Below are 23,777 nucleotides of genomic sequence, written 5' to 3'. Positions count from 1 at the left end.
GTATACGCCGTACGTCGTTCCATTCCTGTGAATATTCTCGCGAATTCGCTCGACTAGCCGTGAGAGTGGCGAAATCCGAATTACCAGAGTGCCCCTTTGCGATACCTTTCGTCCCTACCTTGATCGAGGCTTCTTACTTAATGGAGATATTAAAAAGACGGCGAGGCGAGGGTAGACGAGGCGAGGCGACAGACAGCGCAATCTCTGCAGAGGAAATTGCCGATTTGCATTCGACACGTAGGGTAATGGGTTTCTCGGTGGACCGTGCTCGCTAGCGTTGGTCCAGACGGAAAAATGGATCCGGTTTGGTAACGATAGAGGGCTGCTTTCGAGCCGGGTATCTCGCGGTTTCGTGCCCCGTACCCGAAAACCAAAACGTCCCCCAATCGCGATCGAGACTGAGAAGAGAGTGCATTAAGGCCCGGGGCGCGCACCATCTCGGCGCCCGGATCTTTTCCTCTCTTTCTCTACCTTCTTTCGTTCTTTCTCTCTTCTTCTTTCCTTTCCTTTCCTTTCCTTTCCTTTCTTCGACCGCCTCTTCCCCTTCCGTTGGACCCGTCATTAACCGGGGACCCTCCTCTTGGTGAAGCCATTACCCATTCAAATTACGCTTATCGGTTGGTCCTTTCTCGAGTAGGTACGTGCGCCTTTTACGGTCCCAGAAAATGGACAAAGAGCGGCAGGATGATGGAGCGCACGAGAAAAGGGAAAAAAGGCGAGAACGGCGAAGAAGCGGAGTTGTACGTATTAAGGTCCGCGTCACTTTTATCCGGGATAGATCGCTCGCGTACAAGAGGGCTTGCGCCCGTCCAACCAGATAACGTTCCGCTTCGTCCTAGCGGTACTGCTCTATTATCCTCCGCCATTCGATTCTGTCCCTTGCCAATTATTCGTATCGCTTTCACGACCGATCTGTCCGACCTATCCGACCTATCGCTTGGCGAGACGCGTTCTCCACCGTTTTCCATTCCATGTGCCAAACGTCCCACCTTCTCGGTGTTTTCCAACCCGTTTCGGGCGGTTTGCGCTCGTGCAACGGAAAAGAGGAGCGTTGGCGAAAGAAAATATTCGGATAATTTCGAGTCGCATTAGAAATTGCTTCGGTAGGTGTAGCGGATGACAGAGTTCTTGGCGTTTACGAGTCGAGAGAATCGAGATCGGAAGGGAGAGAGCGCACGATTGTCTTAACGGCATGGAACGATGCACTCAACCGGGCTGGGAATCGTTATGATGGCGTACGAGTCACTAAGGGCTCTCTCTAATCGTTACCCTCTTTCGGACTGTCTGGGAATTGTAACGAGCCTGTAAAGCAACTCGAAGGTTTCTCTCTCTCTCTCTCTCTCTCTCTCTCTCTCTCACTCGCGCGGGCGCGCGCGTCTCGGTTAGTTAGTCGGAGACCTAACGAGGAGCGAATCGCGTCGCAATAATTACTCCTTACAAGGACACGAATAGCGATCGATGTCAGTTTGCAAAGTCGCGCTAATTCGCTGATAAGCCGCATGCCTGTTTGCTTACAACTGGTTTCTATCTTTGATAACCTTATTCTCCAAATGTATTTTCCAAAAATCGAACAACTGCCCGCTTCTGCTGGTCCATTATAATCGTATCGTCGTACGAGCAAGGTTTTTTTTTTAAGTTGGCAAACGCGAATTACTGTGTCAGAAGTTAAATCATAAAGCAAGAGGGTAAATCGTTTATACGATGGCGACTAATGTTCGCGACAGGTGTATCCGCGATTCGCCATGGCGCAACCACGTGGCCGGAATAATTACAACGTTCGTAGGGACGAAGAAATAATTTTTCCACTGGCACCCCCGTGGCGTGCTCGTGGCTACCCGGTGCCAGCCGTGCTTTTTGGTGGGGAGGCGCACGGGCCGCTGTTAGCCTTCCTCTTCGCATGGTGGGCCCCGATGGGATCCAGTGCTTCTCAACCGAATCCCGTCTAACCGCCGCATCCGAAATTCCAGGGCAAGGACGCCATATGGTGAAACGAGACGCGTCACTTCCGCGTCTCGCGTTTCTTTTTCGTTGCGGCCAAACTCTCCCCTCTATATTGTCTTCCCTCTTCGCCCAATCGTCTTTCCTACGCGTCGATTCCTCGTGCTCTTCGAACGAGTAGCAATAATTTCGTTTCTTCCAATTCATCTACAATTCTCTAATCGTAATCGTACTTGGCATAAGCGCAAACTGTTTCTTGATTAACTCGATTTAGTCGCAAATAAGGCGAATATGTATGTATACGCTCGAGTCGTGATCATGGAAGTACATGGATAAATGAATTTTTCGTTGGTTAGTGGATTGTCAGGAGCGGTAGTATCGTCAAAGTGCTTTTACCCTCTTACGAACAAACGATGCGCGTAACTCGTTCGCTGCCATTTCCACTAATCGATATTCGTAATCTCCTATGCCATAGGTAGTCTCTTAAGAGAGTTAGTTACACACGGTTCTGTTTATATTTCTCGTTTCGCTTCCTACCTACAACTATTTTATCGATATTATCGGTATTTCGTTACTATCTGGCTGCCATCAAATTGTCCATTTTTACTGGAACGCCGTGCGCTTCCCGCAAAGATAACTCGCTATCGGATCGCGAGATTTTCTCGTGACGCCCCTAATGATACCTTTTTTGCGTGCACGGTGAAACGCTCTTGGAGCGTGAAAGCAGGAAGTCGAGTAAGGTTTCTGGCTGTTTCGTCCGTCGTTGGATGAGTACCACTGGTACTGGCACAGTCGGCGGCATGAGAATTTTCCCACAGTCCCCACCATGAATCTTGTGGCCGCACACCCGCTCTCGCGACGTTGCCACACCTTTGCCCGGCTGAGAGGCACTGACGGCACTGTATTGCCCCGTTCGAGTCTCCCTTCGTCCCTGCCTCTCTCTCTCTCACTCTCTCTCTCTCTCTCTCTCTCTCTCTCTCTCTCTCTCTCTCTCTCTCTCTCTCTCTAGCTCTCTACCTCTCGAGAACGAGAGAACGAGAGTTCGGACAGACAGAGACAGGATTATCTTAATGCTGTGACAAGATGCTCGGAGAAAGGTGAAAAGAAGAGAAACACACGGTATCGATAGTCGGTAGGTTCGATACGCGCGCATAGTTGTTCGTTAGAAAACGATCCAAGCGAAGGAGAATATGGTGGAAATACCGGCGATTTGGAAAAAGCGAGTCCAGCGAGAGAAACTCGAGACGCGAAATCGGTTGGTAACGAAACAGTGGCGTTATGTTACGAATCGGAAGGACGCTTCCTAGTTCCCTTCCTAGCGGAGGAAATAAAACGATACGTTCGTGGTAACGAAGCCACGACAATGCAGCAACGCGGGGTCAAAGGGTTTCCAGCGTTTTTTCTTTTTTTTTTTCTTTTTTCGTTTTCCTTTTTTCACGCGAGAATCTCGTGTTTCCGTAGAAACGCGAATCTACCACGCGACGAGTCGCATCTCCGTAGTTCGAAGAGAGAGAGAGACGCGTTCAGGAAGCGAGTCGAAATCTCTGGATTCCTTCGAAACATTTAGAATTTAGAAGGATCCGTCGGACGAACGAAGAGAGGGAGGGCGATCCTTTTCTCCTTCTTCTGCTTCTTCTTCCTTCTTCCTCGCTGTTCACCGGGATGAGCCTGCCGCGTAGCGGCCGCCAGTCAATGAAATCATTCCGAGCAGTTGGCCGAACCTGCGGACTGACTAATCGTCAGCGCTTTACAGGATTCTCGAAATTCCCGTCGAAAGTCTTCGGCCTTGCCATCCTAACCAGATTCCTCTCGAAGCGTCCTCTAATATTCTCCGACACGATCGTTTCTCGTAATTGCGCCGAAAGACGCGAGACAACGATTTTTTTCGGACGTATTGAAACAAAGACGAAAACGAACGACGAAAAACAGGACGGAAGGAAAGGGGCGGATAATAATATTATAGAAGCGATTGGAGCGTCGTTCTAACCGCCAAAAGAGAGCAGACGAAGCAAAGTAGAAGAGGCTAATGCATCTGTAACGAAGCAACGGATACGCGTATCCTTGGTCGAATAGGGTCTTCACCGAGCGCAACCTAAAGGTTGAAGCTCGTGGACGATGGCGATTATAAGGCCTTCGTCGCAGCTTGATTTATAAGCGGTGGAGAACGTCGTTCCCTTCCTTTCTAACACGCACCCACGCGTAATCTTCTCGAGCAGTGCCACCCTTGTTTCTCTTACTTTCACGAATCATCGTCACGCCAGATCGGTCCGCTCGTTTTTTTTTTTTTTTTTTACTAGCAGCCCGCGTGTTTCGGACCACCTCGCCATTATACGCTCACCAGGAAAACCAGATCCTTCTACCTTATGGAAATAAGCTCTCGTTGTTAGCGGGGATATTATCCCCTGTTTGGGCGGCCGCGACCTCACGAAGGGTGCGATCGGTATTTGTACGGATACTTCTGGCCTAGGATATCCGTTACCAGCGTGTGAACGACGAGTGCGTCTTTTTTCAAGTTCCGACCGTTCCTTGATTTTTCATACGTTCCGATCCATGTTATCGATTATCGAGATATTTGCGTGTATTCCGGCTAAACGAACGCAGCCGTACATATCACTCGTTTCCTGGATTTTCAATTTCAATATTCGTAATCTCAATACGAATAAATTTCAAGACGAAAGAAGAAAAGAAAGTTCGTTCTAACGTAGGATATTTCGCGTCATATTTATAACTATGACGCGAAAAAACGTTTATTCGTTGGTTTACCAACTATTGCTTTTAAAAGTATCAATCGTTATGTTCCACTTTGACGAATACCGAAATTACTTCCGAGTTCAAAATAAAAGACGCGTTTAACCGTATCGGTGGAAATAAATATCATACTAGAATAATCAAGTTGGTAATAACGGTATTAAAACGGTAGCATGGTCGTATGACGGTAAACAGTTTTTAGGATGCATCGCTGCGTTCCTGTGAGAGACGCGATTCGCAAAAAGGGAAGAGAAGGGACGAAAAGCGGTCGGGGCGGATGAAAGGACGCGCGTCGACTATGAACGCGGAACGAATGGTCCGGCAAATACGTAGATTTTTTAGTGGGTTCCAAGCACGATGATCCTTCTTTTGTCCGCGTCAGTGTCGATATCAAAGGCAATCGATTCGCCCCGGAACCGTGGCGATACCTCCGTGTCTCTCGTCTCCGCGTTTCTTGCCTCCTCTTTCACCGTCGTACCGATCATCGTACCGACCATCGTACCCAATATATCGACAGTTTTTTCGTTCGCTTTTCTTTCTTGCCATCAAGTTCCATCAAATTTCCTCTTTCTCCTGTCCGGATAGGCAAAAATCTCGTAAAGTATCGATCTAACGAGGCCGGATGAAAGAAGACGGAGAAACGTTGAATGTCGTCGGTATCTCGAGTCGTACGTTTCCGGTTACGCGCCATTTGCGACGTGCCATTTGTGGCTGCGTAAATGCACGAACTGGAAAGTATTATAATCTGGACTTTACGACGCAAAAGTTTCACGGTAGCGTGTAAACCGGCCAACCAGTCCCCTGTAATCCGGTAACTCAAGAAGGGAAACCTCCTTGAAATTCCAGTTTCGAATCTCTATCGAAATTCAGACCCGAAGCCCGGCCTGTATAGCGTATAACCATCTGTTGCGCGGAGAAGTAGATTCGCGGCAACAATTTTCGGTTAAACGCCGAAACTCGCTAAACTCTCGCGATATACGGCGAATCGCACAAATTGTCGTGTTTATCGGAGTCCAAATTTTTTCGTAGAATCTGTTGCGATATTTACGTTTGTCCTACGTTGAACGATACGAAGCGCGCAGAAACTTGAACTTTGTGTCATCGCAAAGCTTTTATTTACCCTATGCACCTGTACGTATATCTCATCCGGTTACAAATCCGCGAGAGAGAATCTTCGAGAGAGAAGCGTCTGGCAATTTTTTGAAACGGATGTCGCCGACCTTGGCTCCCTCCTTTCGCTTCGTACTTTGTTTAAACAACGTCAACGAAATTACGAAATATGTGACTAAAGTTCGGTTCTAAACGATCCTATAATGTATACTTTGAATGGTCGATGACCGTGACACGTACGTCGTATGCATCAAGTACGTATGTATAATGGAAAACGGCAACCTAATCAAAGATCGTCGCGTCGGGTTCCCTGGCCGAATAATGGTGCACGCGAATTTACTTTCGCATCGCTTTAATATTAATGTTACGCCCCTGTTCGGAGGTACAACGACGTACGTACTTGTAGGATCGATTGGCAATTTTTTCACTCCGGAACGAAACTTTAATTCGTATCGACCGATACTTACGTATGTATGTACGTATACGTAACATACGTGTGCATGTATGACACTCAAACCGGTACAGATGCACAGGAAGTTTAGTTAACCGCTCTATCGAGCATAAATTATACCCGCCATTACAGTTGATAAACACGCGATTCACCAGTGGATTTGCATCGTTGACCGACTACCGATACCGATACCGATACCGATAGCAAGATACCACGGTGGGAAAGTGGATGCGTTTTTATCCGCTTCTTCGCGTATAACGTTGCGTGCGAGACAGAGATCATTTTTCTCCATCTTCGAACCTCCTCGGACAATACCTCTAAATATCATCTACGCTCTATAGCCATTTTGAATCCTTTCATCCTTTCCCATTAAAAATGCCCATCATTGCTAACATTTGAAACTTTACGTCTAAAGAAAATCAAGCCAGGAAACATTACGAGACACCGTTAGTTTAAAAAGCGGGTTTAGTTTAACAACTATCTTATACGCACATACCGATTACATACCATGTAGATACTATTCGTCGACGATCAGCCTGATCGCACAGCGATGCAAAATCCCCTCCGATCTATTAACCACAGCCTTCAAATTCTAAACGATGTATTCGCGTTGATCGCGTAAGCCGTAGACGAAGCCGCATAAAGAATGCTTTTGCTTCGGCATCGCGCTAATAATCGATCGTCACGCTGCTACATCCAGCCTTATCGGTCTCTTCCATCAGAACCGTCGCCTTCTTCCTCGTGCCTCCGTTTTTCTCTTACAAGCTGGTTCACGCCGTTTCTCCTTACAATTAAACCTTACCGTCATTTTTACCAACTATCTCTGAATATTCCCTTCGTTAAACAATCGGCTGGGTCCTTGTTCCACGTGGACGCGAACATCGTTCATCGTCGTGCGTTCATCGTTGTTCGTTGAAACTTCGTAGTAGAAAAATCGATCGACACAGACAAGTTCGATCAATTTCACGGTTATCGAGCTATATCGCTCTATCTTGGGTGTTGGGCCGACCGATCGTTTCTTCTTCGATCTTACCTGTCCTTCGTTCTTCCAGGCCACCGTAAATTCCTGGAACGATAAAAGCCTCGACCGCGTAGCCGTGGCTCTACTTTGACATAAAAATTCCTTTTTTCCTTGCACGAGAACAGTGGATACAACGAGTTCTTCTCTTTACGACCATCACGATCGTCGACAGAATTTAGTCCGGTTAGTCTCAGGTTAGGGGAATTTATTTCGAACGCGGATCCACCGTATCTCCATTTGTTTGTCCTTTTTTAACCAACGCCGAACACCCTGCCTTCCCTCGTGCAGAATTGTCTGTAAATCGCACGATACGCAGCAACGGCAAAGTAATGCGTTAATGGCGATAGAAACGCCACGTTACGACAGATTTAAGTGGTCGAGACTTGAAAATGTCCAAATAGAACGATTAAAAGTCGATAACCGATCGTATTTGTAAACTTTGAAAGTTATATTTGCCTGTGTAACGCGCACCTTCAACACATCCAATAATCAAATTACCTACTATAAATCATTCGTATCGAAAGATAACGAAAATCGATATCGATTATCTCTACTAGCAAGCTTTCAACAGGATCTTTTCTCTGGAATGTTTCAGGTTTCCGCGGAGATCAGTGCGAGGAGAATATCGACGACTGTCCTGGAAATTTGTGCCAAAACGGCGCAACCTGCATGGACAGGATAAATGAGTACTCGTGCCTATGTCCTCCGTCGTACACAGGCACGCAGTGCGAACTGGACGTGGACGAGTGCTCGGTTCGGCCTTCGTTGTGCCACAACGGTGCCACGTGTACCAATTCACCCGGTAGCTACTCGTGCATATGCGTGAATGGCTGGACCGGGCCTGACTGCAGCGTCAACATCGACGATTGCGCAGGTGCCGCCTGCTTCAACGGAGCTACCTGCATCGATCGCGTTGGCAGCTTTTACTGTCAATGCACCTACGGCAAGACCGGTAAGTTGCAGTATCCATCGACACGCGATTGACCGACAAGGTTCACGACTTTGGCAACTTGCCTTGCCATGTCAATTGGTGAGGTGTGTATGGCATGACACGATGGGATAGGTTGTCGAAGAATCGGAGAAAGTATTTACGTGCAGACGGTAAAAAGGCGTTTTACCGTTCCACGTGATTTTACGAAAAGGTCGAAGCGATAGATTAAAAATACGTATGGCATGCGTAATAAATGCACGATAAATAACGACACATCGCGTCTATGGTCTACACTGGAAATCTTTTTCGCTACCAATTCGTTACACAACCCCTAAAATCTTGGAATCTTGGAATCAAAGGTAAACATGGTCGCACGAATCGCCAGAGCTGGCAGAACGAAATCGCGCGGCGAGGTACGGCCGACGAGAGGATTCCGTACGCAGAATCGTGTCGGTGTTATGCATAGCGAGATTACGAGCGGAGCATCAGCGGAGCAGGCAGGTGCAACTGCACGTGCAACAATATGATGCAGCCTCCGAGGGTCCGTTGGAATCTCGGGATTCCGGAGGCTGGTGCGCGGCCTAGCCTTACCGAGCCACGACCTTGAGGACTGAAAACGAGTTTCTGTTCTCTGTTCTTACTCGCCTACCCAAAGCCCGGTGCGGCAAAACGTTTTTCAGATCGATCGTGCGTCGACGCCGATTACCAAATACAGGCATCCTTCTTTTGTTACGGTGCCCCCTGTAATAGCCGCAATCGACGTCAGGTAATCGCGAAAACGAAAAAATTCGCGCGCCGCTTGGACAAACCTATACGTATATATCCCTCCTCTGCTTGAACTTTTAACGTTCCGATGTTCGAATCGATCTTCAGCCGATTTAACGTTTATTCCTCTTCTCTCCTTTTCTTTCCTCTCTTTCCTGTTATCCCGATATTATAAACATTCAGCTCCTCGCGCGTTCCTCGACGCTCACGCGTGTTACCTCACACCTTACGCCGAATCACTCCACTTTTAAAGCGTTTGTCTAAATTAAGAAATCACGATATTCGGAAAATCACGAACGCGTGTACCAGTCAACGTACTTGCAATGTCCTGGCCACTCGTCACTGGCCATAACGATCGCAGTGTTAAAGCCCAGTGGCTTGGTTTCTTTCACGTACGAACACGGTTACAGTTAGTCGCGGGTGTAATCGTGCATCTGCGCGACGGCTTTGCTTTGCTTTATACGCCAACGTCCTAAACATCCGCGTTCCGTTATCCAGATCTAACGCGTTCCAACGTCATTCGATACCTATACTTCGCACGCCATACGTCAAAGGATACCTATACTTTTTTCCCGCTTTTCAATCGCTCGCTAAATGAATAGACCAAAATTAGTCAAAGAGACTAGAAATAACGGTTAATAGAACAACCGTTAACAGCTAACTGAAATTTGACTTAGATAGATAGATTTAGAAAGAGAAGTATTTCAAGAACGTTGGGAATAATCTCTGTCTCTCTCTTTGTCTCTCGATTCTTCGAAACTTTAGTTTCGAAATTAAAGTAAAGCTTTTAAAAAACAAACGTAAGCTCGATTACCACGATCCATAGACGAGCAACACCGCAATGCCGCTGTAAGATTAAACCCACATCGCCGAGTATTCTATGCAGTTGCAATTGAAATTCCTCGAATGTTCTCGCTGTAGGGAGCAATTAGACCAACTTATCGTATAAGCTCGGTATTTCCAGTAATTTACCGAATGCGAGATTCGAGATTCTCTTGCGAGATCCTCGAGCGTAACGTTTCTAGCTAGATTTCTAGCGGACCGAGCAATACGGATCTTAATGATGTCCATGTTTGGCCGTTGCCGCCGTGTTTGGCGTTCGACGATCGACGCTTTTGTCCTAGAAACGTACGCAACAGCGTCTATCGGATTATTCAGGTCCCCTTCAAAATGGCCGACCATCTTTCCCGATCGATCGGCGAATAATCGGAAGATAAATCGTTGCTTTTCCCGTTTCCAGGATTGCTCTGCCATCTCGACGATGCTTGCACCTCAAATCCCTGTCACGAGGGTGCGATCTGCGATACCAGTCCCATCAATGGATCGTTCGCGTGTTCCTGTGCAACCGGATATAAGGGGGTAGACTGCTCGGAGGACATCGACGAGTGCGAGCAAGGTAAGCGATTAAACGGTAGTTTCAAGTTTCGAAAGATCCGACGGTGTTTTTGATTTTTAGTCGAACCAATTCTTTGCCAGATTACGATCGTAGAAGAGATTTACGATTTCGTAATATCGTTATATTATAATATTGCTACGCGCAGCGCCGCTTACTTCCTACGTATTAAGACGCTGCGCCGGCAACAACGATAAATGGTCGCGTAACTCTATACTTAACCAATTCGGAACGTAATAAATAAATAAATTTTATAAATTCCTATTCTTCGTTTGTTCGTGGACCGGCGGCCCTAACATTTTACCATGCAAAGTTACAAAAAATTCCATTTATTCTTATAACGTACAAATTATTAAAGATAAAAAGCAATCGCGACTACGCTAATTAAGATTTTATTTCAAACGAATATTTATTTCCCACGAACTCGACGGACAAGAACGAACGAACGAACGAACAAGAGAATAAAAGAAGTGATGTTGTTAGAACGGCCGTCTCCATTTGTATTTTATCGAGTCGATTGGAGAGGTCGATAATCGTTAGATGAGCGCGTATAGTCGTACGCGAAAGCGCCCCTACGGTTCGAATAAATTGAAATCTCGCGCGGATGAAAGCAAGAAACGGAGCAATCGATAGATCGCCGTCGATTAATTCGTCGTTGGTTGCGCTCTATTCGTTCCATAGATTTTGCGGGTTTCTTCCTCTTCCGTTATTGCCGTTGTCGTAGCCGTTCAACGAAAAGTACGACTACAATTTTTATAGGCATCGTGTTCCAATAAAATTCTACCAGAGCCAACGTTTACGGAGGTTAATCCGTTCGTTTTGGATATTTCTGGCTTTAACGACCCGATATCGTACAATCGCGGAATATTTGTTTGAAAAATATTTGTCTCGAACTTTCAACGGAATATCTAACGGAAACGTCCAACTCTATCGGCATTAACGACGCCATGAAATCCAACGCAGGCAAAAGACCCCATCGCTGGTTTACGTCCCTCGGATGCTATCGATAATAATAAACGGGGCGAGCGTTCGAGACGAAGATCGAATAATAAGAACGCGATAACCGAAGCTGGAAGTTTGTCGAAATTACACGAGCCTATCGCGATAGTGTATCGACGGAGACGAGTACACTAGCCATATATAAAAGGACGTGCTGCTCTCAAAGATATTTGAGAACGGTTGCGCGTTTCGTTCGTGATCCGATTCTTAAAGCGGCCGTGCGAACACCTGTAGGGTGCAGTGCACCTTAATAAGTATCCTGCGAGGGCTCGCATCTCCGTTCTTCTTCTTATTTCCCTTTCATACTCGCCGGCAAGCTTGTCATTCGTCGGCTCTCTTTTCCCCTTCTGTTCCTCTTGAAACGAGTCAGCGGTTTGGCCGCGAGACGCCGCAAACCCACTATCGCAGGATCGATGAACCGGTGAGTCTCAGCGTGGCAGCGACGATTATTAATAATTCCTCCGGTATAATCGATCCTCCGCTGGGAATTTATGTTTCAAAGTACACGTTACACGTTGATATCGGTCGATGGACAGTTGTCTCTAAAGCGTTCGGTCGGGCACCTTTGAATCGTTTCGATCGAATCGACGTTCAACGACTTTTCCTTCCTGCCCGTCGCGAATAACGAAGCGTACCTACGTATTTACCGATCCGCGACGCTTCGTCGACTCGTCCACTTGCTACGCGACGCAACGCGTTATATGTAACGCCGAAATTGCTTGCCAGATCAGTCAAGTCAAGTTCCGTTGAAATGAAAACGGCAACCGTTTTATTCGTTTCCTCCTATGTAAATATATCCGGTCGTTTGCAAAGTTACGCGAAATCGTAAGGAGAATGACGTTGCTTGTGCGTTAACACCGATCCAGACAGTCGGTAACCGCGGAATTCGTGTTTCCGAAATTCTTTGAAATCGTTTTCCAAACTTATTGATTTGTTAAACCTTTCGAACGTGTAATCCGGAGAAAATTGAAAAACGAAAAATGGTACTGATGGAGTACCGGTAAATGGATTCCTAATTAACCGGTGGACAGGCAGTAGTCGCGGTTTAATTAATAGTACGGTGGAGAATCGAAAAGCCAGCATGGGGCCGGCGCGGGGCCCGCACACCTCGACGGTTCTCTCCCTGTACCCTACCTACGTACATACGTAAGCCGACTCCGGCTGGCGTGGTTTATCTCGCCACATTATCAGCTGGAATTCGATTTATGATATTGCGCCGCATGGAACGCGCTGTCAATCCCACGGTGGCGTCACGTTGACACGGAAATAAAGAAAAGACGGCCGTGGCCGTGCTCGATCACCCGTAAACCATGAAAAATGGTAATCGTCATGGTAACGAGAGAGGTAAGCATCGCTAATGCGAAAGACGGACGATCAAACCTGCAGGCTGTACGAAAAAACGTGGATCGCCTTTTTCTCCTATGACGCTCTATTTTAATATCGGTGGTTAATGTTTTACCTTATTTGGTAATAGAGTTGGAAAAAGAGGTTGCGTAGAAGCTTTTTATCCACCTATACAACATAGCGCACGGTATCCGATCGTCTATCCTTCGATCACTCATTGTGAACGCATTGTCCCAAGATATCGAACGTCTTATTAACTTTTTTTTTTATAGTCGATTAAAACTCACGTCCTATTACGGAGTAATTGGAGCAACTTTTGTTCAGCGAGACGCGTAAAGACGAGAAAGATCGTGCTCGAAAGTTTCGGTAGATTTCCCATCATTTTTCAAACCATATGTCTTCTCGGTAGAATTTCAGTTGCAATCGCAAGTGCGGACAATCCATACCGCCGATCTGTCGAAAGTGTCGACAAAGCGAAATCAGCGAATGGACACTTGCGTCCGATCCATCGTCGAAAAAAAAAACAAGAAAATGAAGGCGGAGAAAGAAAAAAAAATGAAAAAAAAAAACAGTCGAAATCGTAAGCAAACCCCTTTTATTCGAAGGGTTTGATAATAAATACCCGCGGTCTGCCCTGCCGTAGGTGAGCGCACCGGTTAATACGTTTCGTTCCAGACAAACACACTTCATTAATAACGAGAAACACTTGCTTCGTATACTCCTCTTGCTTCTCTTCCTTCTTCTTTCGCTTGCCTACTTCGCACAGACATCCGTATCTCTCTGCAAAATGACAGATAGACTGTCTGCCGCGTTAGTATACAAGGATCCTCGGTCGTGTTTCTCCGGCGCGTTAATCACAACCACACGGCGGAATCAAGTGGATTTCGGGGGTGAACGTTAACAATCGGGCTCGTTTGCCTGGATGGAGAACGGGGGGAGGCACTGTTTATAGGCGTGCCGTCATTACGAAGCCGCGTAACGACCGCGATCACGATTCATTTTCTGTATTTCATTAAACGCGCGCGGAACACGCTTGCGTAGCTGCCTCCAACCTCGGGCAGTAATTTAGCAAACATTCGCGCGGCGTCACGTCCAACCGGGCAATCAATCTGCCGGATCTTTAGTTTCTTGCAGTTTCTCTTTCGTGCACGGTCACTCACACTCACGATTCTTGCCTTTTCGTATCTTATTCTTCTCGAACCGAGAGATTGACCAACCGCTGCTACCGAATGAAATAGTCGCGTACATACGTATAGCTCCGTAGGGAGAAAGCTGGCCCCTGTCGAGCCGACCGACTACCCTGCACCATATTTCGACCGTTAAAGCCTTTTTGTAGCCGCATAACGAATCAAGGATGCCAGTTTTTCTGCACGAGCCAGCCCTATTCGGAAACCCGTTCGTTTTGGACGGTAGACGGGCAACGCATCGTGCGTCTTGCTTCGAACGCGAGGATTGTAATTAGGAAGACGTTACTCAAAGACGCGTCTCCTTGTTCCTTTTTCTTCTTCTATCGTCTCTTTTACTTGTCGTTTTCCTTCTTCTTCTTCTTCTTCTTCTTCTTCTGCTTCTTCTTCTTCTTCTTTTTCTTCTTCGTCGGCCGCGTATCGTGGGCAAAAATTATCATCAGCGACGATGGAACTATCGTTCGAACGATTCAAACTATCCAGTTTCTACGTAAATTCGATACCTTAAATCGTAAAATCAAACAATCGTAAAATCAAACAAAATCAAACAAAAACTATCAGAATTTTCGAATCCCCGTTATTACAGTATTTAATCGCGCGCCCATTATATAACATGTACTACCGTGACTCATTTACTCTATCAAATTCACTGCACTCTTTTTTTCTTCACATCGCTTCGTCCATCTTCGACTCGTTTCTTTTTTTCTTTTTTTAATTTAATGCAAAAATTTACCCACGACGAAGCAGTTAACGATTGCGATGTTATTTCGGTTAATTGCAATTTTACTCGCGAGAAACCTCGATTCGTCGAAATTTCGCTCTTCTTCCATGATCGCACGGCACGGTATATAGCAAGTTTTTCGTATGCAACTACCGCAAAGGAAAAGCATGCCCAGCGGGATCGGATAATTTCGAAGAACAAGGTAATTTATTCTGCCCGCGAGATAATTCCGTTTCGCCGCTCATCTTCTTGCAATTCGTCCGGAGAAGATCCGACGAGTCGCGAACGAGAAGAAGAAGAAGTTCTTTGTCGCGTGTGTATCGTTAAGTAACGCTATAAATATTTACGCCGCATCTCCGAAAATGTCGGGCCGTTTGCAACGAAGGACCACCGCCTCAAACCGGCTTGTTCTTGTCCGGTGTCGAATTACATCGGTTCGCGGTTCATGTTCGCGGCCGCCAAAACACCGCGCGAACGTGACACCGTCGAGACGTCATAATTCGTGACAGCGCAGCGACGCGGCCATGCGAAAGTACCTCGCGTGTCGTGGATCGCGCCATCTCTCCCCTTTTATTCCGGTGTTTTTTCCCTCGCTCCCTTGCTCGGTTCAGCGTCGATCGAACTCGGATCAGGAGCCGAGCGGTCTTAATTTCCAAGCGAGGTGAAGCGGTCGCGAGGATGGCGAAGCGACGGTCAAAGGGAGTTGGCGAAGTTGCGTGGGTTAGGCAATCCGGTTTGGACAGTCCATTTCGTTTTTACGACGTAGATATAAGTAGTACGTAAGTAGTACGAGATACGTATCGTGATTTGTAACAGGTATCGAAAGATTCTTGCTGGCTCGAACGGCAATCGAACGTACATCGAATAGACGGAATACGAGCAATTCCCAGTATCTATCTGATCGTATTTCCGGTCTAATCGTATTTACCGTACATGGTATTTTATAGCTAGTATCTTACAAATACATAGCATTTTTGCACCGTCGACTCGCACGTGGAAACTTGCACGCGCGTCTGTTCGAAGCAAAGAATGATCGGGCAGGACGTGCCCGAATCAGGGCAAAAGTCAACGAACGATCGAACGGTCGAACGATCCACCGTCTTTTCGTCTATTCGTATTCGTTGGCCGAGTTGACGTAAACGAGCAAAAAATACAAACTAAATTAAACGTCGAAGGAAAAATATTTCGTAACCACGCGTCGATCGTGATCTAAACGTCTTACGTCGAACGCGTAATTACTAACACACTCGCACGAATTGAAGCGTTTATTTTGTATAAAAAGCTACTCCGTACAAGTCGTCGCGGATAGTTTCGAGGAGAATTGTCGGGAAAATCGGCTCGGCGATCAAATTCCTTCCCTTTTTCTTCGCTTGTATTCGCGTAACGGGCACTTGGCGTGAGTCCCGCGAGTCCGATCATCGCGTGCCAGCGCAAACAACGCGGTAACCTGTAACGAAATCCCTTTTCCTTCGTGATCAAGCTCCGTGCCGGTGCTCGAAACCCGCTTCCTCGCCTTCTTCGTTTTAGAGTCAAAGTCGACTCGGCCGGATCTCTCGGCTCAGAATCAGGAGGAACCAGGCCTCCGTTCGCTACCTGTCCGCTAAACAAAGAGCCATTGTTACACCGAAATTTGGCAACGTTGGCCTGACAATGGGGTAAGCCGATACGAGGCACAAGCAGTTCTTATACCTGACCCGATCGTCAGGAATGCTTGCACCGTCTTTCCACCGATCGAAATTCGCCTTTAGAATACTCAAAATCGGCAACAATCGTAAACAGAGCGTCTCTTTTACGAAAAACGTTCTTCGCGAGTTGCGAATTGCAAAAATATGAAAGCCGATAAATCGCGTAAAACCCGTTCATCTTCCACGATATCGGTGCGCAGGTTGCGAGACAGAAGGTCGGTAATAACGTTTTACCGGAAGGGGAGGCCTGAAAAGAGACATTTCCCGTAGTCCGATCTTTTCTCAAGGGAACGGAACGGTGGCGGCGAAGCACCGACCAATCTAATTAAACGTTAAATTGTTATTTTAAGTTTAATAATAACCATAATGACCTCGCGCTCCAGCCTGTGCTCTGTTATTATCTAGATTGCATATTTTCTGGTAGATTAAGTTCCTCCGGGGCAGCTCCTCTCGGAGCCAGCGCTCTCATCGTCGCAGACAGATCGCGTGGTTCGGCGTGTTTCGGCGCGTTTCGGCGCGTTTCGGCGCGGCGACTCAACAAAACTCGTAAAATGTAGTTGGACGTCGAGAGTGCAATTGATCGATTATCCGTGATATTATATTCGAGAACGCGGACTCAACCTTCTCGTACTCGTCGGCGATCGAGCCTCGTCAAAGGCGAATTCTCCAAGCAGTCGGGATTAACCGAATCGCCGACCGAAGCGTCTCGTCGGTGTTCCCTTTCGGCGCTACTTCCGTTCGCTTCCGTCTATCACGTTTATTTGCGTTTTACGCACAGAATCATTCTCCGCTTCATTAGCAAGCTATTCTCTTTTTGACCATAGATTCGACCGTTGACACGCTTTTCCATAGAAGGTAGTCATTTTGTTTAACTCGATGTAAATTTAGCAGCGCGTTCGATAGCAGCCAAGTTCTGTTACATACATCTAGGAACCTGATGTACCATACGCATCGTTTCCCGGCACTAGCAACATGATCATAGCCGCGAGTATAGCCGAAACTAGTACCGACTAGTATCACCTGCGATCTTTGCTTGCCAATAAACTTTTCAAATATCGTACAATTTCCTCATATTTCTTCTAATAATCATTCTCTAGAAATGAGAAAATATACTTGTCGCGCTTAATTAAAGCTACCTCGAGGACAGAGCCCCTATAGCACCGTGCGCCCAGTCATCCATCTACCTCCCTCGCATCGACTTCAAGTATCGCTTTCTTCCATCGTCTGTCGACAACACCGATGCCCACCGTCCTTGAAGATCGCCGACACGACCCAGCAATGCGTTTCTTGCCGCCCCCGGTTACCCGGTAACACGCGTACACCCCTCGCCTTCCGCTTTTTCTTTCCTCTTCCACGTCCCTTCGTGAAACATCGCGCGCGGCGACAGCAATTGCGACGCAGAGTTGGAAAAACCATCGTTGAGTTACACGAGAGCGGCATCCGACCGTGCCGCGAACGACGATATCGCTTTAGTTGTTCAAAAACCTCATAAATATCGCGAGTAATCGTTGTACGCGTTGCCCTGCCAACGAACCGTAACCAGGTCCCGATGTTTCTTCTCGAATGCCACGCACGTTGTATGCTAAGGGACGACGTGTAACGCGGTAACTGATTCACCGAGGATTTTTGATCGTAGATTTTCAAGTGCATCGAAACTTGGTCTTTCGGTGAAAGTAGAGAGAGGATTGCCGTACTTACGCTAAATCCCACCGAGTCACTAAGAATTTAACTCGTAACGAGACTGATTATTAAACCATTTATATCTTTTCCCATAACTGTATCTTTTAATGGTATAAACGCGATGATAAATGACAGATATAACGACCTCGCGCTAGCCTCGTGTATCGTAAAAGAAGATTATTCTGATTTTTCTATTAATATCCTATTAACGAGGAAGAAGATGCTAGATACTTATCTTCTTTCTTATACCAGTAATTGCATTTGATTTTCCATATATGTACGTAATTCAAAATAGTTTCCTAATTACTACCAATTAATCGTACGAGAAATGGAAAAAATCGAAAAGAGAAATTTTTACGCGATTCTGTACTAAACTGCGAAAGCGAAAATGAACACACGGCAGATTCGATATAAAAATGAAAGCTGTTAGAATAATTGCTGTTAAAATAATTGCAGGTAAATAATAGCTGTATGCAACGTTAAATTTGTTATAAGAAAGTCTATTGGATTCCAAAGGTTAACGCACTGGCCTGCGTATTCGTAGAAGCTTGGAGATTCGTAACAAAAGTTTTTGCTTCGAGCAATTTTATATCTCCGCCATTTTTTCTTTTCTATCACACCGGCGATCGTACTTTTACAACGCGTTTCCTAAAATTCTAAGACTTTTTCTACATTTCGTCCCATGCATATTCGCTTTAACGATATCGATAATACAAGGCACAAGCTTTATTAGACTTTTATTACAACCAAGCCTGTCGAATAAAGCTCTGATGAAATTACAGTCGCGAAATATCACGATATAGAAGCAATCTCGCAAGAATAACGAAAAGACTAACTAAATTAAGGCCGATAGAAGGAAGAAACGGTTTAATGGAACACACGAATGGCGAAGAAACAGCTGCCAGCTGTAATTATGTTATTGCAATTAGCGCGAACCGCGCGAGTTCAAGAAAACTAGCAGTCCAAACGGATCCGTTGACCACTCTCGAGGAACAAGTTTCATTCTCGGGGATGACAGGCATCTTCCTTTTTATGGTCATCGTCGTCGTCGTCGTCGTCGCCATCGTCGTCCGTGCATCCATCCCTTTTTCTTCTTTCCTCCCTTTTTCTCTGACGGCAGCGTCTTTAAAATCTACGTCGACCTGGCCAATTAAGGCTCGCTATCGTGCATTCGTCGCCCATCCCACGGAGCATCCGCCCACGTGCTGCACTTTGACTCCTGCCATGGTTAATAATTAATTATTATGCACCAAGCGTTCACCAATTCGCGATCGTTACCTAATTACCGGAGCTTTTGGGTGTTTAAACACCCTACGTCTTTGTTCCGAGTTTCCATCTCGAAAATTATACGCTTCGTTTTTCCAGCCGTTGCTCGTTCGTTGATCTTAAGCGCGAAAAGAACTAATATATATACTGTCATCGATAAACCTTCAGAGTCAACAAATTGTTAGCATATTTTTAACTTTCTCTCTTGCATTTTTCTAGGATCCCCTTGTGAACACGATGGTATTTGCGTAAACACACCTGGCTCTTTCGCCTGCAACTGTGCACAAGGATTCACGGGACCGAGATGCGAGACAAACGTGAACGAGTGCGAGTCCCATCCCTGTCAGAACGACGGCTCGTGTCTGGACGATCCTGGGACCTTTCGTTGCGTCTGCATGCCTGGTAAGTCAAACCTTCGTTTCTTTCCACCGTTTCTGTCCTTTTATTTCTAAAACCTGCCATCTAGAGGTGTTCTCGAAACGCGACAGTGACCGCCAATACCGTATAGGAACAAATAGTACCTAGCTATGGTCCGCACGGTCATAAGTAAACCAGATCGCGGATCACAGATTACAGGCGAATGTTCGTGTCGATCGGACTCACCGTACGATCCATCCAACTGCTTCGCTCGTGTTTCTACAACTAGCAACCTGATTATTTATTAGACGAGTTACGCGATAATAATTTACACGTGCTTTGTATCAGATACTTACGATACAACGGATTTGAGATTTTCGTGCGCGGTCGATGTTATCGAGTCGAAAATCCATACTTTGTAATTCAGGCAATTTTGGAAAGCATCAAACTTTACCATGCCAGGGAATTTATTAGATTGGGAAAAAGGTCAAAATCTAAAGATAAAAAACGATACACGCTAGTTAAAGCGATTGTCGTGCGCGTAACGTTAATTTTAAATTAATTAAAATTGCGTGGCGGATGATAATTAGCAAAGAATCTCGAGTTTGTTGGGTCGCAAGGTGGATGCGGATGAGCGATACGAACGAAGCAAAGGCGTTTTCGTGGAAAAGTCGCTGGCGTTGAACCAGGCACGCTTTGCCAGCCGTGGAAATCAAGATTTCACCGAGGCGATAGTATACACACGGAGAGATACTGGCGAGCGCGAACTGTTGCTCGAAAGCCGTGTGCCCCCCGGAGCCGCGACGCCGCGGTGCCGCGGTGTCGCCGGTAAATTCTTCCGAGATGACAGGGCCTCGGATTGCGTTATCTGATGCGCGGCAAGGACGGTAACTCGTTTAATCTTTTAACACGGTTGGTACGCGCCTCAGCCACGCGTAAGTCAACCTTAATTGTTTGACGCCGCGCTATGGAGGAAACGTGTTTCCGGCTGGCAGAGGAGAAAAGATAGGCTTAAGGGCCTAGCATAGAGAGGGCCAATCGAGATTCTACCGGTCGATAATCGTCGATGTAATCGACAGAGAATGAGCTGTGCACGCTCACCAGATATCTGCGAGATGGGCGAGAACGAAGAACGGCTAGTGGCGGCGTTGGTGGTTTGCGACGTCGAGTCGGACGAATCGGCAAATCGAAATCTATGTATCAGCTATTATTCGAAGAAGTTTGGGGATTTTTAAGGTTCTACGAGGTTGGTTATCGCACGGGTGTGCATCGTTTTCGTTTTTCCAGATGCTTCGGCTTCTTTTCGTAGTATTATATTTCGTAGGTAGGTTTCCGTGTTCGAGGAATAAGGGTTTCAACTAATTTCGAAATACGGTAGAACTTCGTTTGTACGAACCTGTCGGGACGCTAGGTTGATTCGTATCGTATCGTATCGTTTATATTTCTCCCTATCGTCTATGATTTTTCGTTCGGTTAATCGGAGTTCATTGTATCCACGCAACAGCACTGCGCGAAACGTTTCCTCTTAAACACATAATAATGTCGCAAACTCGTCAATCAACTGCGATGCACCAGAGTGTATCAGACAACGCGTGTCCCTACTATTTTCATCTTATCGTTGCACGCTCATATTATAAGTAATGGAGCGACGTTAGGCGATGGTAGTTCGTATACGTAATAAGAGGTCGGGTAAGATTCCGATAACCAGGCGATGAACGATCGATATCGGACGGATATCGAGGAAAGATATCGGACAATTGGACAAACATACCTCGTATCCTTCTACGAAGATTTCTAGCCTTTGAATTTCATCGGTAAATTAGTATTTTTGTTGTTTCGGAAAAACTTGACAAAATTGTTAAAACTTTATCAAATTTCTCGGATGCAACTCCTTCTTTTCTTTCTTTTCATCTTGCGAAGTAAACAAAGGCATCGTATAATTTCTATAATTACCCGAAAAATCGTTTGTCTCTTGATTCTCTCTCGCCAAAGACGGATCTATCCGCGCCAAATTTTTCTCCAAAAACCGCACGAGTTTACACGTTGTTCTTAGAAATTACAGGGATCGTTAATAGGAAAGAAAACGCAATTGCAGGAAAATTTCGAACGATTTACCAGATCGAAATTGCGAAGCAGAGCGAAATTCGAACAAGAAGAGACAACGACTTTCGCTGGTGAAAATAATTTAATCCGGCTGGCGTCCTTCCTTTCGTGCCTGCTTTCTGAAACCGGTTGGATCCTGTCCATCTACCCCCGAGAGATTCGTCTGACGGCGATCAACGGTCGTTGGTCGGGGGTTTTGTTAATGTTTCGTCGTGGATCGATTCAACGGCCGCAAATTAATCGACAGCGAATCATAAATACGCGAATGAAAATTTTAAAGAGAAATTTCCGCTCTCCTCCTGCGTGACATTTATCGATCGACTCGCGTGATTCTTTCTTCCCTCTTTCTTGTTCGAACTCGGTACGTGTGTCCAGCATCCCTTAAAATCGAATGGAACCTGTCGGTGTTTAAACGGAGATGATTCGATTTCCACTTGAATATATTATATATATATATATATATATATATATATACTCGATGAACGTTGCTCTACGACTTATGAACATAACGAGTGAAACCGATGTTGAACCGCGGCGGAGCGTCAAGAGACAGAACAGACGTCGAACGATCGAATCCAATGGACCTGTTTCGACTAGAGCAGCGAACAATCGACGGTGGCTGGAGGGGGATCGAGAAGGTAGAACGGAGCTGGACGGTTCCGAAAAGCGAGAGAGCAAAAAATGAGAGACGGGCCGAAGGGGCCGAAGGTGGAAGGGTATGAAAGACGGGAGGGAAGGAAAGAGCCGAGAGGGGGCAACGAGTAAAATATGATAGCAGGATTCGCGAAATATGAGACCGAAACGAGGGGATTCTTTGCCCCAGGCCCCTGTACGGGCACAAAGGCTTATCTTGTCCCTGGATTGGCCATTGGCCGAGCGAACTGCCATTTTGGTACTCCACCTCCGTCGTCTCTTCTTCTTCTCTTTCTTCCGTCTCTGGTTGTACCATGCTCTCGTCTCCGTTTCTCTTTCTTAAACCTGGTCTCTTTTTCGTCCCGTTGTTTCGAGGCTCGTTGCGTCGGTCCGTTTGCTGCGCTTTCCTTTCTTGTCGGGTCCTGCTGTCCCGTAAAAGGATCCGCTAAATAGCGCTAAGAGGTTCGAGGAAAGAGGATACTCCAGCATTCAGAATCTCTCGCAGACGAGTTGCATACGTGCCACTTGCGTCCACGCTGCACACTCCACGCACCCCGTCTCTCCAACTCTCCAACTCTTCACGCTTCGTATCGGCCTTTGTAAATTGCTCTGGTATACTACGTTCGTGAATCGAAGCGTCGTTCTTGCCAGAGCAAACCGCTGTCGTTCACCATCGTTCCTTCTCCAGCTCGATCAAACTCTGCCGCTATTGGCACGCGGCATCTGTCTTTCGATTCCTCGGCAACAAGTTGTGGAACGATGCGGGAAAGTGTACACGACGAAAGAAAGAACGAAATTGTCCATGTAATTTCCGCCAGCAATAGCGAACACGTTGGGTTACAACGCAAAATGCAAGTGGCAACAGCAGTTGCTTGTCACCGACATTCACGCTCACACTCTCGCGCTGACGGACGATAACGATTACAAGACTACAGACCGATCTGATGATGCGATTCATCTGATAACGTGGCCCTCTGGCTACGCGTACACGCTGTGTATTTCGTATCGCAGCCTTGAAGAAACGAGAATTAATAAGTCGGTAGCGTAGGAACAGCCGTGCAACCACGACAATTCGTACAGTGAGAAAAAAGATCGAAGCATAGCGTTCGAACTCGATAGTAATCGACGAGATACTACTTACTGCCTTGCAAGTAACATCGTTCGACAACGATGGTAATGTTGAAACACGATTACTTTATAACGTAGGACATGACATTTTTCGCACCGCATATCACATCGATATCACATCGTCGATACCGATCGAATTGTATTCGGTAAGTAATTCTACCGAAGAAGTATGCAGGTAGCGGAATGTAACGTTTCAAGAGCGGCATTTGCCTTGGAAATACGTGGAAATAAATTATTGAAATTTGTACAATTTTCACCCTGCAAAGAAGCGTTTTCATTCTGGTTCTCCTTCTATATCGAATATCTTCCTCTCGATAAGA

General features: G+C 46.3%; 1 protein-coding gene across 2 annotated transcripts in view; it reads left to right on the top strand.

The window, feature by feature from the left end:
• The window catches only part of LOC100645932 (neurogenic locus Notch protein), a 179,595-nt gene that overhangs the window by 107,168 nt on the left and 48,650 nt on the right, over nucleotides 1-23,777 (top strand). For both annotated transcript variants that reach the window (XM_048404311.1, XM_048404312.1), the window contains 3 exons: nucleotides 7,864-8,220; nucleotides 10,205-10,360; nucleotides 19,456-19,638. In XM_048404311.1, the coding sequence (XP_048260268.1) occupies nucleotides 7,864-8,220; nucleotides 10,205-10,360; nucleotides 19,456-19,638 (696 nt within the window). The remainder of the gene's footprint in view (nucleotides 1-7,863; nucleotides 8,221-10,204; nucleotides 10,361-19,455; nucleotides 19,639-23,777) is intronic.

Source organism: Bombus terrestris, chromosome 3 (genome assembly GCF_910591885.1).
Source record: "Bombus terrestris chromosome 3, iyBomTerr1.2, whole genome shotgun sequence".
NCBI classification, from domain to species: Eukaryota; Metazoa; Arthropoda; class Insecta; order Hymenoptera; family Apidae; genus Bombus; species Bombus terrestris.
Note: the sequence above shows the minus strand (reverse complement) of the source record. Positions and strands in the feature narration are given on the sequence as shown.